Source organism: Cygnus olor, chromosome 1 (assembly GCF_009769625.2).
Source record: "Cygnus olor isolate bCygOlo1 chromosome 1, bCygOlo1.pri.v2, whole genome shotgun sequence".
NCBI lineage: Eukaryota > Metazoa > Chordata > Aves > Anseriformes > Anatidae > Cygnus > Cygnus olor.
The window spans coordinates 209,359,527-209,372,007 of record NC_049169.1 but is presented as its reverse complement, the minus strand read 5'-3'; the positions used below and the strand labels follow the sequence as shown (position 1 = coordinate 209,372,007).

The window sequence follows — 12,481 nt, the reverse complement described above, 5'->3', positions numbered from 1 at the left end:
CTCCTGGCCTCTGCAATCTGTCAGGCCAGCACAGGAGGTGTAGCAATTTTAGGCTTTAGTGCAGCAGAGGACATTGAGAGCCTGATCACAAACTGTGGGCCTGGCCCAGGTGCCTAGCTCCTCCAGCAGTGTGTGCTGCAGCCGCACCTGTCACTGCATTGCTGCGCACACAGCCCCAGCTTGGCTGCTGCCCAGGCCAAGCCACCAGCACCCATGTGCATCACTGCATCTTGCACGTTCCTCCCCTTAGCAGCTGCCAAACCCAGCAGGTGAGGCTGCACCACACCATGCATCCAGGTCTAACCAGTGGCGAGGCTGAACATGTCTCCCCTACAGCCATACAGCCCAGTGCCAGTGTGCAAGTGGACACACACAGAGGGGCACACGGGACCGTACAGACACGCTCAGCACTCACACTGACAGCACTGCAGCCTCGTCCTGCTCCCCTTTCTGGCTGACAAAGTCTGTCATCGGGAATGCACATGTATAAGGTGAGTCCCGCTGGCAGCCAGGCTCAGACACCCAGTCTGCCCAGCAGCTGCCCCCAGTTGCTGGCACCCCAACATACAAGCCCCTGAGGCACAGCTCCACTCCAGCTCTTGGTATTGCCCCCAGCTCAGGAGCTCTCATTTGGATCTGCTCATCTGCAGTTCCCTGACACAGACACAGACAGGCACCCCGAGGGGCTCAGCTGAGCCCAGACTCTGCGCTCTCTCTGCCAGTAGGCTGGGAACCCCCTGGTCCTTCTGACAGTCCCTGCTGTGGGCTTGCCCCTAGGTACACACACCCCGGCTCCAAGGCCACTCCAGCTGCTCACTGCCCAGTCCGGTTTGACACCCCCTAGCAGGGACGGGGGCTGACAGCCCTGCATCTCCCACTCAGCTGCTGGCACCACAGGTCCTGGGACCTGTGATCTGATTGCAGCTACTGACGCTTAGACTCCATGGACACACATGCACACAGAATAGGGTCCCCAAGAAAAATACTTTGCCGTGGAGTTTAAGAAGACGGGACAGGCTGCACAGTCACCCGACGCAGCGCATGGCCAGACACATGTGCTGACCAATCCATTTACGTGCAACCATCAACTTTTATATCCTTTTCCCTCTTTTTCCACTTTTGTTCTTCTCCAAGCTGCCTCAATCCCTCTCTTTCCCCACCTCTGCTACACTTGTGTAGTTCCTCTGCTACACATCCCATAACAAGTCTTGTGCAACCCTAAAATGCTCTGCATTCTGCCTCTCACAACATGCCCCATGTCCCAGGCAGCGTCCCCAAAACCTGTGGCTGCTCAGGGCAGCTACTCCTGCTCCTGTTGTGATGGGCGCCGCCCTCAGACCTGGAGTGACCGCTGCTGAGACAGCCTTGGGTGGAGCTGGGCACAGGGATCCCCTTCCCTGGGTTATCGGGGTTCCCCTGCCTGCCACTGCTTCTCGGTGTGCTTTATCACATAACCTAGCACCTCCATCTCCCTGACTGGTATAATCGCCGTGCTGGGCATGCTGGGCATGCTTGCTGCTCTGTGACTGAGACCGAGGGGGTCCCTGCGAGCAGGGAGGGCCCTGATGGTACTGCTCTCTAGCATTGCCCAACTGCAGGTAACCCTGACAGTCTGGAGACGAGGGCACCCTTGGTTCCATCCACAGGAACAGCACCCACGGCACACCAGGGTGGGTGTGCCCAGGACACCCTGGCAGCTTTGCTGGCTGCTCCAGCGATCCCATCCCCTGCTTGCTGCAGACCAGCTAGTCAGACTAACAGCTTGTTAGAGTAATTAGCTCTGTCAGAGCACCCTAATCTTTGCAGGCCAGACAGATCCAGGAAATAATCTGCAAATCTCATCCCACTTACAGCCCTACCCAAAGCTGTAAGCAGCTGGACAGCTGGGTGGGCTGCAGCACTCTGGCAGCGCCTCCCAGTGCCCCAGGCCCCTAGCCAATGTGCGTCAAGGCTGCGCAGCAGCGAGTCCCTTCCCTGCGGCTGCAGCTGCTGGTCAGGTCCATGCAGACTGGGACAGCCAGGAGCCAGCACCAGGGTGCTGGGCCACTCCTGGATGAGGGGCAGGGTGGGACAGGATGGGGGCCAGCATGTGCCGGGGCTGTGTGCCTGGGTGTGGGACAAGGAAGTAGCTGGGGCTGCATAGCTGGGAGCCGCTGGGCATGGCCTGGGCATGGGGACCACGCTCTGCCTGCAGCCACCCACCCTGCTGCTGCCCACACCTCCCTGCACGCCTTGAGCACTTGCAGGGTGCTGGTAAGGGACGGTAAGCAGAGCCACCTCCAGCTGGGAGACCCTTACACGCGAGGACAGGCAACTCCCAGCCCTGGCAGACAGCTGCCCCTGCGTGGTTCAGGACCCTTCCTGTGGCACAGCAGAAAGTTCATCCCACCATAGGTCTCTTCCAACCTAGACGATTCTGTGATTCTGTGATCAACAGGGCTGCGGGACAGGGCTTAGCTGAGACGTTCCCCCTGAGCTCTCCCTGCTGCGCTGGGCCCTGCGTCTTCTGTCGGCTGCACCCACCATGCCCAGCCCCTTCCCATGTTCCCTGGCCACTGTCTCCCGCAGCTCCCCCGTTCGTCCCCCGAGCCCCGCAGGGTGCAACTGCACAGCTTCGGGCGGGCAACCAGCTGCAGCTGCTGCAAACCACACAGCGCCGCATGCATGGAAACTCTGAGTGGCCCACATGTGCTTCCAATTTCAGGGACCAGAAGTGCCCTAGGGCTCTGCACACACACTCACGCTATGGGCAACACCCAAGCAGGAGTGCTGGAGTCCCGCAGGAAATGGGGACGGAGCAGGGGATTCCTGGAGGATGAGACCTGGCCTCACAGTGGTGGGGGAAGCACCCTGAAGGCCTGACAGGGAGCTTGGGTGGGCCTGATGAACACGGGCTGAGGTCCCAGATTCAAAGAGATGCTAAGTGCTGTTCTGTGAACAGAAAAGATGCTGCTCAAGCCCCACTGGATCTCCTTGCTGCCTTACCTCACCCAAAGGGAGCGGGGCCAAAGTCAGCGGCAGGCACCGCCTGCCTGAGCACGTGGCATCTCCACCTCCCTGCTGCACAGATGGCGCAGGTGAAAAAGCACTGCATGCACAGCAGGTCTGAAGGCAGGAAGGAGAACAGAACTGCTACAGCCCTGGCCTTCCAGCAAAGGACCTTCACCTACCCTGCCCCAGTTTAAGCATCAGTCTGCTTCTTCAGCAGTACCTCATGACACACCACAGCAGGAGAATGCCTCTGGCCTCTACCCAGTAGCTGCTGCTCTGGACAGTCACAGTGCGGCTCTGGTGTGGGAGAGATGGCAGCCTGGGCCAGGCAGGAGGTTTTCCCATTGTCCCTCTCGTTCTGACTTGGACTCTGCTCTGCAGAAGCAGGAAAGCAACTGGGAACTGCTGGAGCCATGGCATGCAGCACGTCTGTACATGTGGCCAGGGCTGGGACCTGGACTTGGAAAGCTGGCCTGCTCAGATGGGGTCACAGCACCCCATTCCTCACCAGCCATCTCTGAGACGGCCCCTCCTGGGCTGCTTTAGGGTAACAAACTCCACGGCACCATTTCCAGAGCTCTCTTTAGCACTGGCAATAATTGCTTGAACTTTCCACAACCCCAAGACCACAAGTATCATGATACCACTTTTGTGATACTAATTAGGAGGGCTCCTAGTGTGGGAACAAGCATCCAAGGGAACAAGCACAGGAAGCCGAGAGCTGCTGCTCAGCAGCGCTGGGAGCCAAGCGGCTGCCGGTGACAGTGCCAGCTGGACGGGACAGCGGGCTGCCCCGCTCACTCCACGACCCACGAGCGCCGCGCGGCCCCCGCCCGCAGCCCTGCAGGGACACGTCCGAGCCCCCCCGCGCCCCTGGCTGGGACACCCGGCACCCGCGGCTGTGCCGGGCCCCCGCACGCAGCCAGGCGGCAGCGGTGCGAACGTCGCCGAGGCCGGGCGGTCGCAGCCCTGGACGCGGAGGGGACGCGGCCGCCTTTTGCCGCTGCCCCCGCAGAGGCTCCGGGCGGCTGGCCCGGCCGGCCCGGCCCCGGCTGCACCCTCCCGGCCGGCCCCTGCCCCACGCCGCGGGGCGCGGAGGCGCAGCGCCGAGGCCGCTCCCGCTTCCGGCCCCGTCCCTGCAGCGGGGCTCCGGCACTCCCGGGGGGCCCCGCCCCCCGCCCGCTCCCCGGGGCAGCATCCCCCCGCCAGCGGCCCGGCCCCGGGTGCTGGGCAGGGCAGGGCCCGGCCCGGCCCGGCCGCGCCCCCAGCCCGGTCCCGCCCGGGACCCCCCGGAGCTCCCGGCCCCGGCCCCGGCCCGCACGGAGCCCGCAGCCCCGCCGGGACCCGCCCGCCCCACACGGGCCCGGCCCGAGGCAGCCGCCGCCGCTGCCCGCCCCACGGGACTGCCGTGCCCCGAGCCGCCTCCGCGGCGGCCCCGCGGGGCCCTGAGGGCGGCCCGCGAGTGGGGGCAGGGCCCCGCCGCCCGCACCGGGACCGGCACCGGGGCCGCGCCCAGAGCCCGCCCCCGGCCCCGCCCCCCCCGGCGGCGGCGGCGGCCTCCTCACGTGACCGGCCGTCACGCGCCCCGCGCCGCACACGTGACCGGGCGCAGCGGCGGGATGGCGCGGCGGTAACGGGGGCGCGGGGCCGGGGGCGGGGGGGCGGCGGCCCCGGGGCTCCCCGTCGCGGCGGGGCCCGCGGCCGCCCGGCACTGACGGCCCGCCGCAGGTGCGGGGCGCTCCCCGCCGTGCTGTCGCTGTGCGCGGCCGCCTGGAGCTGCTGCGCCGCGGGGGTGGCCCTGGAGCGGGACCAGCCGTGCCGGTAGGTGCGGGCCGGGGCGCGGGGCCCGGGGCCCGGGGCCCGGTGCCCGCCGCTCACGGCCTGTCCGCAGCCCGCCCCCCGGCTGGGCCCCCGCCGGCCGCGTGAGCCCCGTCCACGACGTGCAGCTGACCCTGGCGCTCCGGCAGCAGGGCACCGCGCGCCTCGCCCGCCTCGTCCGCGCCGTCTCGGACCCGCGCTCGCCGCGATACGGTAACGGCTGCGCGCCCGAGGCCCGCCGGCCGCCCGGCCCCGCGGGCAGGGTGACCCGAGCCCGCTGTGTGCCCGCAGGCAGGTTCCTGTCCCTGGAGCAGCTGCGGGACCTTGTCCAGCCGTCGCCCGCCACGCTGATGACGGTGCTGAAGTGGCTGCGGGGGCACGGCGTGGAGAGCTGCAGCAGCGTTGCCACGCTCGATTTCCTGCAGTGCCACATGCCGGCGAGGTGAGCCCGGGCAGCGCTGGGCCCTGCTGTGGTGGCTGCGCCTTGCCTGCGAAGACGGGAGATGCCAGACCCTGCCCTGCCTGCTGGGACGTCCCCTGGCCCCCGTGGCACAGGCGAGCGGCGGGAGGCAGAGCCCTGCTTCTGCGGGGGCTGTGGCCAAGAGCTGGCTGCCACCGTGCTGTCCTAGTGCTGGGGGAGTTGCAGCCCGGCGGCTTGGAACGTTGGGGGCCAGGTGCATATATGCGATAGGTGCTCAGGCCAGCCCACACCTCCTCTTGCTCGCTTTTGGGGTCACAGTACACACACAGTGGGTCAGGTACAGAGTGCTCTTTGCTTCATAAGGTTGGCTGTGCTGATGGGAAGGGGCACTCGTCCCTGTGTCCTCCCAGCAACAAGCGGGGTGCAAAGGGGAAGCAGGGCATGGGCACGGGTGGCCAGGCTGGCAGCAGTTGCGGCGTGAGCCCCTGTGTGTCCCTGTGTTGCAGCACGGCTGAGCGCCTCTTGCCTGGGGCTGAATTCCACCGGTACGTGAAGGACCAGCGCAGCGTTGTGCGCTCCCCGCTCCCTTACACCATCCCCGAGGATCTGGCTGAGCACATTGACTTCGGTACAGTATGCGTGGGGGTTCAGGCTGCCCAGAGCTTGTGCTGCCTCAGGTACAGGTGCAAGGTTGAACATTGCCCAGCCAGGAGGGGCCACCTCAGTACCTCAGAGGATAGTGTGGCTGGCCCTCCACCCATGGTCTCAGCTGCCCTGGACCCTCCTGAGGAGGTCTGTGCCTAGGGTCTGGGCAGGCAGCGTCCGAAGTCTGTGTTTTTTTCATAGTGCTCTCGGCCCCGGGTGCTCAGTGCTGTCTGTGTGGGTGTCTGTGGGTGTGCAGCTGCCTCTGAGGCGGGAACACTCCTCACAACAGGAAACCGCAGTCATTGCACAAGGAGTGCAGGGGTGTCAAGCGGTGACAGTGGCTCAGCAGTGGGGTAATGGGGCTGAGCAGCCTGGGAGCACCTATGAGGACTGGGGAGGCACCCAAAGGTGCAGTCTCTGGTCAGGTGCCCTCCTGCGCCCTGCTGCTGTTCAGGCCTCTGACGTGAAGCCTGAGTGAGGGTGGGGAGGGGGAGCATGGGGCCATCGCTGAGTCGTGCCAGAGCAGCAGGCCCTGGCACCTGCTGCTTCTCCTTACTTGTGCATCAGTGGGTGGCCTGCATCGGTTCCCTGCGGAGAGGAACGTGGTCAGCAGAGCCTGGGCCAAGGAGCAAGCAGAGCCAGGACAGCCCCATGGACAGAGAGCGGCTTTCCACCTGGGAGTGACGCCATCTGTCATTCGGAAAAGATACAACATGACAGGAGGAGATGTTGGGCTGCTGCCAAACAACAGCCAGGCCTGCGCCCAGGTAACTGCTCCCAGAGCTGATGGGGGCAGAGGCCTGGGAGTGGGGCACCTTGGTGCTCCTCCAGCACTTGGCTGGTCTGGTCTTCCAGGACGCTGCAGGGAGGCCTCCGCAGCTGTGGGAGCACCGCGGGGCTGGCATTTCACACGCATGCTGAGCCAACTTTCCAAGTCGGGAAAAAAGTCTTAGTGTCCCTCCTTGTCCCCACCAGTTCTTGGAACAGTACTTCCACCAGGCTGACCTGGCTGAGTTCATGCAGCTCTTTGGCAGCAGCTTTGCCCACCACTCCAAGGTCGACCAAGTTGTTGGGCACCAGGGCTGGGGCAAGGCTGGGCTGGAGGCCAGCCTGGACGTGGAATACATCATGAGCACGGGTGCCAACATTTCCACGTGGGTCTTCAGCAATGCAGGTACTGATCCCCTGCTAGAGTTGGTCTGCTCTGCCCTGTGACCACTCCCATGCATCCCACTTGCTGTAGCACTGACGCATCAGACTGCTGCTTAGGGAAGTGCTTGCTCTCTGCCAGGCACGTAACAGGCTGCACCCAGTCCATCTGGTACCTGTCACAGGGGCACACTGGGTGCAGTACGGTGCTTTCACAGCTGCTGTGGGCATGTAGCATGTGGGCTTCCAGAGCTGGAGCAGGTTTCTAATGGCTGTCAGGGGATTCATCTTCTATTAATTTCTATAGCTGCTTTTGGACACATGAACTTAAAGCATCCACAGCATCCTGCAACAAGGACTTCCATGCCCTGGCTGCACAATGGAAAGCAGTCATCTCACTACGCTGCCTTCCCACGGAGAGAGAGATGATCTCTTGCCCGTGAATCTGCCAGTAGAGTGGATAAAGGAGAGTGAGGCAGTTTGAGGAACATAGGTTGCAAACCATCCTGCACAAAAATAGCTGCTATACTGCGGGATAAAGTGTGATCTGTCCAGATCAGAAGCTGCCTGGCTGAGAGACAGCACAGTTAGGACTGCTGGCTCTGTCATCCTGCTGGTGAAGTCTACCGACGCAAGCAGCTCGGCTTTGGCTTTTGCCTTTGTGGTGCCTGTGGTGTGAGAAGGGGGCAGAGAGACCCCTCTGGGCGGCTGTGAGGCAGCAGGAGTTGCTGAGGCCTCGCGCTCCTTGCTGCATGGAGAGAAGCAGGAAGGGACCTGGGCAGGGTGAGGTGAGCTGGTGTCGTGCTGCTTTGGGGTCTGTGGTTATGGGTGGAGGGCCCAGAGCTTGGCTGAGCCTTGGGTTGCATCACTGCCTGGTGCCGAGGGTGGCTACAGCCCTGTGGAAGGTGTTCAGAGAAAGAGCGAGTGAACGCAGGCATCGTGCCGTGGGTGCCACACTTTGACCAGAGCCACGGGCAGAGCTAGCCATCCCCGCTGTCAGCCGTGCTGCCATTGCCCCTGCTGCCAGCAGGAGCTCACGGGAGTGTTCAGATGCTCCGTGCTGCATGTCTGTGCTCTGCAGGCAGGGACAGGAGCCGGCAGGACCTCCGGCTCCTGCTGGTGCTGCTGAGGCACGGTGGCTCCTGCCACTCCACTGGACCAGCCCCTTTGTCTCTGCAGGGCGGCATGAAAGCCAGGAGCCCTTCCTGGCCTGGCTGCTGCTGCTCAGCAACATGTCATCGCTGCCGTGGGTGCACTCCGTCAGCTATGGGGACGACGAGGACAGCCTGTCGTTGGCCTACCTGCAGCGTGTGAATGTGGAGTTCATGAAGGCGGCTGCCCGTGGCCTGACTGTGCTGTTTGCCTCGGGTGTGTGGTGCTGTTAGGGTGACGTGGCTGTGCGTGGGGTGGGTGCACGGGCTGCTGCCAGGACCCCGCTGGGAGGCAGGAGCTTTCCCCCTGGCCGGGGGGCAGCTTGCAGGCCACCACCTCACCTGTTTCTGCTGGCAGGTGATGATGGTGCTGGTTGCAGGAGAGTGCCAGGGGGGGAACCACACTTTCCGGCCCAGCTTCCCGGCCTCGAGGTAACCACGGGGTAGTCCGTGAGGCTCTGCACTGACCTGGCTGGCGCCAGGAGCTGCTGTCTGCTCTTCCACCTTGGCCTGCAGCTGGGCTGCTGCAAATGCTGTTCGTGACCGCTGTGGGGGCTCGGGACAGCCACGTGGTGGGACGGGGTGGAAGGTGGCAGGCCCGGAGGTGGGGGCTGAGCAGCTCCCGGAGGGGCTGCTGCGTGGGGTGCTGTGTGCTTGCCCCCAAAGCCTGCCTGTCCCCCAGCCCCTATGTGACCACCGTGGGTGGAACATCCTTCAAGAACCCCTTCCTGGTGACCGCGGAGGTGACGGACTACATCAGCGGCGGGGGCTTCAGCAACGTCTTCCCCATGCCCGATTACCAGGTGCGGGGTCGGAGTTGCGCGGGGCTTGGTGGGGGCACCACGGGCGGCTGGGGGTGCGGGGCTGGGGCGGCTCGGGGCGGGCGGGAGCCCTTCCCTCTGCTGTGCCCCCAGGCCGCGGCGGTGAGGAGCTTCCTGCGCTCGGCTGCCAAGCTGCCCCCCAGCTCCTACTACAACAGCAGCGGCCGCGCCTACCCCGACCTGGCGGCGCTCTCGGACAACTACTGGGTGGTGACAAACCGCATCCCGCTGCCCTGGGTGTCGGGCACCTCGGTACGGGGCGGGCGGGGCCCCGCGCGCGGTGCCGGTGGCCCGGGGCTGAGGCGGGCGCTGCCTCCCGCAGGCGTCCACGCCGGTGGTGGCGGGCATGCTGGCGCTCGTCAACGACCGGCGGCTGCAGCGCGGCCTGGCGCCCCTCGGCTTCCTCAACCCCGCGCTCTACCAGCTGCGGGAGCGGGGACACGGGGCTGCGCTCTACGATGTGAGCGGGGCTGCGGGGGAGTGGGGGGGAAGGGGGCGCTGGGGGGGAGGGGGGGGCTGGGAGGGGGGGGGGGAAGGGGAGGCGGGGGAGGGAGGGGGCGGGGGGGGGGGGGTGGGGAGGGGGGGGGGGGGGGCGGGGGGGGGGGGGGGGGGGGGATTGGGGGGGCGGGGGGGGGGGGGGGCGGGGGGGGGGGGGGAGGGGGGGATTGGGGGGGCGGGGGGGGGGGGGGGGCGGGGGGGGGGGAGTGTGCAGGGGGGGCGCTGGGGGGGGCTTGAGGCCTGGGACAGGGCGGCGCCGGGGCCGTGCCCAAGGGGAGTGGGGCGGGGGGCCTCGGGGGAGGGGGCCGGGCTCCCCCCGTGGGGCGGGCTCCGTTCCTCTTACGGGGGCGCGGGTCCCGGTGCCCGCCCTGACCCCCCCGCAGGTGACGCAGGGCTGCCACCTCTCCTGCCTGGACGGCGCCGTGCAGGGACAGGGCTTCTGCGCCGGCCCCGCCTGGGACCCGGTCACCGGCTGGGGCACCCCCAACTTCCCCCGCCTGCTGCGCGCCCTGCTCGAGGCCTGACGGGGCCGGGCGGGGCGGGCGCGGCTCCAGTAAAGGCCCCGCGGCACCGGCCCGGCCCCTCCGCGTCCGTGTCCGTGTCCGTGTCCGTCTGCGCCGCCAGGGGGCGCGGGGCCAATGGCGAGCGGCGGGCGGGACCAGGGGAGCGGCGGGGCCAATAGGACGCGGCGGGCGGTGGGGCCGGTGGGGCCAATGGCGAGCGGCGGGCGGCGGGGCCAGGGGAGCGGCGGGGCCAATGGGGCGGCGCGCCGCGCGCAGGCGCGCGGCTGAAGGCGCCCGGCGTCGCTCGGCGGCGGGCGATGAGCGGCAGCGCCGAGGCCGACCCCGCGCCCGCGGCCCCGGCCGCCCCGGCGCCGCCAGCCCCCGCGCCCGCCCCCGCCGCCGACAACAAGCCCAGCCCGGCCGCGGGCGGCAGCGGCGTCCCGGGGGCGCCCCCGGGCGCGGTGGGCGGCGCGGCGCGGGGAGCTGAGGGCGGCGCGGCCGCCGGGAGGGGACCGGGTGAGCGCACGGGGGGGGGGGAGCGGCCGGGGTGGCGGCGCGGGGCAAAGGCGGAGCGGGGCAAAGGCGGAGCGGGGCTGCGGGGCCGGGCCGTGGGTGCGGGACGGTTCCCCTCCGGTTCCGGTGTGCTCGGGCCCGTCCGCAGCCGCGGGGCGCCGCTGGGGGGCGCCGGGGGCGGGGGCGGCGGTCGCTGAGTGCCTCTGCCCGCAGCGCCCGTGTCGGCGGCCGTGGCCGCGGCTCCCCCCGAAGGGGCGATGTCCAACGGCGTGTACGTGCCGCCCAGCGCCGCCAACGGGGACGTGAAGCCGGTGATGTCCACCACGCCGCTCGTGGACTTCCTGATGCAGCTGGAGGACTACACGCCCACGGTACGCGGGAGGCCGTGGGGCGGGGCGGCGGGGCGGGCGGCGGGCTCCTGACCTCTCTCCCGCGCAGATCCCGGACGCCGTCACCGGCTATTACCTCAACAGAGCGGGCTTCGAGGCCTCTGACCCGCGCATGTGAGTGGCGGGGGGGTGCGGCGCAGCGGCCCTGGGGATCCCCGCGGGGTCGGGTGGCCGGGGGGGGCCTGCAGAAATCCCCTCGTCCCAGCGGTGCGCGGTGCTCCCCGTCTGACGTTATCGCTTCTCCTTTCCTGCGCGGTAGCATCCGTTTGATCTCTCTGGCCGCACAGAAGTTTATTTCTGACATTGCCAACGATGCGCTGCAGCACTGCAAGATGAAGGGAACAGCCTCGGGCAGCTCCCGCAATAAGAGCAAGGTGAGGAAAAATGAAAATGGCTGCAGGGGTGAGGGAGAGCATCCTCTCCCGGGGCTGCAGGAGCTAAACGCTCTTCCATCAGATGTGGCTGTGTGCGTTGTAGAACATCTTTGACCCGTTGTGCTCCCAAAAGGTCAACGTGTGTACTGACGAGTAAGGGCTCTGCTGTTGGGAAGGGACACTGGTGAGAAAAGGAGGTGGGCAGTGGAATGCACAGGGCATGCCCTGAAGGCCCTGCAGAAACATGCAGGGAGCTGTGCTTGGTCAGACTGAGGGCTACCTAGCCCTGCCACCCCCTCTGACAGGGACCAGACTCTGGTGTGTAGGGAGAAAGTGTGGAGAAATAGTTTCTGGGAAGTCTCACATTCACCATCTATTTGTGGTTCAGGGGCTTCATGACAGCCGCGTAATTTATTTTCATAGCGTTGGGTAATGCTCAGCATGTTTCTCTGCAACTGGGGGCAGAGCAAACGAAACCTACAGTAGCTAAATGCTGGTCAATGCTGCAACCACTGTTCTGTAGCTGCTGGGAACTGTGCAGGTACAGGTTGCCACAGCTTGTAGGAGAAAAATCCTAAACCGACAAGAGTCTGAGGAATACCTGGCAGCATAAGCTGTCCTTGCTGTGACTGATGTTACTCATTGTTCCTTTAGGATAAGAAGTACACGCTGACCATGGAGGACCTGACACCAGCACTCGCAGAATATGGCATCAATGTGAAAAAGCCACATTACTTCACATAAAGACTGAGGGATTGTCTCTGGGAACTTTTTTAGGGTTGCTTCTGTGCCATTAAACAGCTCGGTAGTCTTTTTTTTTTTTTTTTTTGGAAAGACACCTTGTTTCCTGCTCATGTGCTAATGCCCTGTCTGCAGTAAGTGAAACAGCATTGGCTGGCCTGCAAGGGCTTCTTCTCTCACTGCACCAACAGAAGTTGGTCCTGTGCCTTTGGAAGCCGATGCAGAGAGCTGCTGGCTGTGGGACACAGCAGAGAGACTCCAGCTGCACCTTTCCTGGAGGTCTCAGCCTGCCCCAAGGCACTGCAGGGAATTAGGCATGGTGGGAATAGATGTACCCAACCCTCTTCATTTCTTTCCCCCTAGCTCTGCTCTTCTTTCTTAAGAGGAATGCTCAGGGACCTGCATAGATGCTACTGCAGCTGTAGCCAGGCCCACGTGCTCGCCTTGCCCCAGCACCAGAGGAGGTT

General features: G+C 65.7%; 2 protein-coding genes across 2 annotated transcripts; both read left to right on the top strand.

Annotated features, from left to right (window-relative positions):
- Positions 1-4,568: 4,568 nt before the first annotated feature.
- Positions 4,569-10,074, top strand: TPP1 (tripeptidyl peptidase 1). Its single transcript, XM_040544687.1, is given in 14 exon segments — positions 4,569-4,621; positions 4,720-4,812; positions 4,883-5,022; positions 5,101-5,251; positions 5,737-5,858; positions 6,443-6,642; positions 6,851-7,049; positions 8,204-8,392; positions 8,534-8,565; positions 8,567-8,607; positions 8,858-8,978; positions 9,090-9,248; positions 9,319-9,456; positions 9,878-10,074. Coding segments are annotated over 14 exon segments (1,737 nt in total). The 5' UTR covers positions 4,569-4,610; the 3' UTR covers positions 10,019-10,074.
- Positions 10,075-10,314: 240 nt separating this feature from the next.
- On the top strand, positions 10,315-12,083 carry TAF10 (TATA-box binding protein associated factor 10). The gene is made up of 5 exons (XM_040544690.1): positions 10,315-10,513; positions 10,724-10,881; positions 10,949-11,013; positions 11,159-11,273; positions 11,928-12,083. The coding sequence occupies exons 1-5, from the start codon at positions 10,315-10,317 to the stop codon at positions 12,015-12,017; spliced, it is 627 nt and encodes a 208-aa protein (XP_040400624.1). The 3' UTR covers positions 12,018-12,083.
- Positions 12,084-12,481: the final 398 nt, after the last annotated feature.

Excerpts from the sequence above, each read along its gene's own strand:
- TAF10 (XM_040544690.1), top strand. The coding sequence starts at position 10,315 with ATGAGCGGCAGCGCCGAGGCCGACCCCGCGCCCGCGGCCCCGGCCGCC. Across the intron at positions 10,514-10,723 it reads GGCCGCCGGGAGGGGACCGG|CGCCCGTGTCGGCGGCCGTG; the intron begins GTGAGCGCACGG and ends CTCTGCCCGCAG. Across the intron at positions 11,274-11,927 it reads GCTCCCGCAATAAGAGCAAG|GATAAGAAGTACACGCTGAC; the intron begins GTGAGGAAAAAT and ends TTGTTCCTTTAG.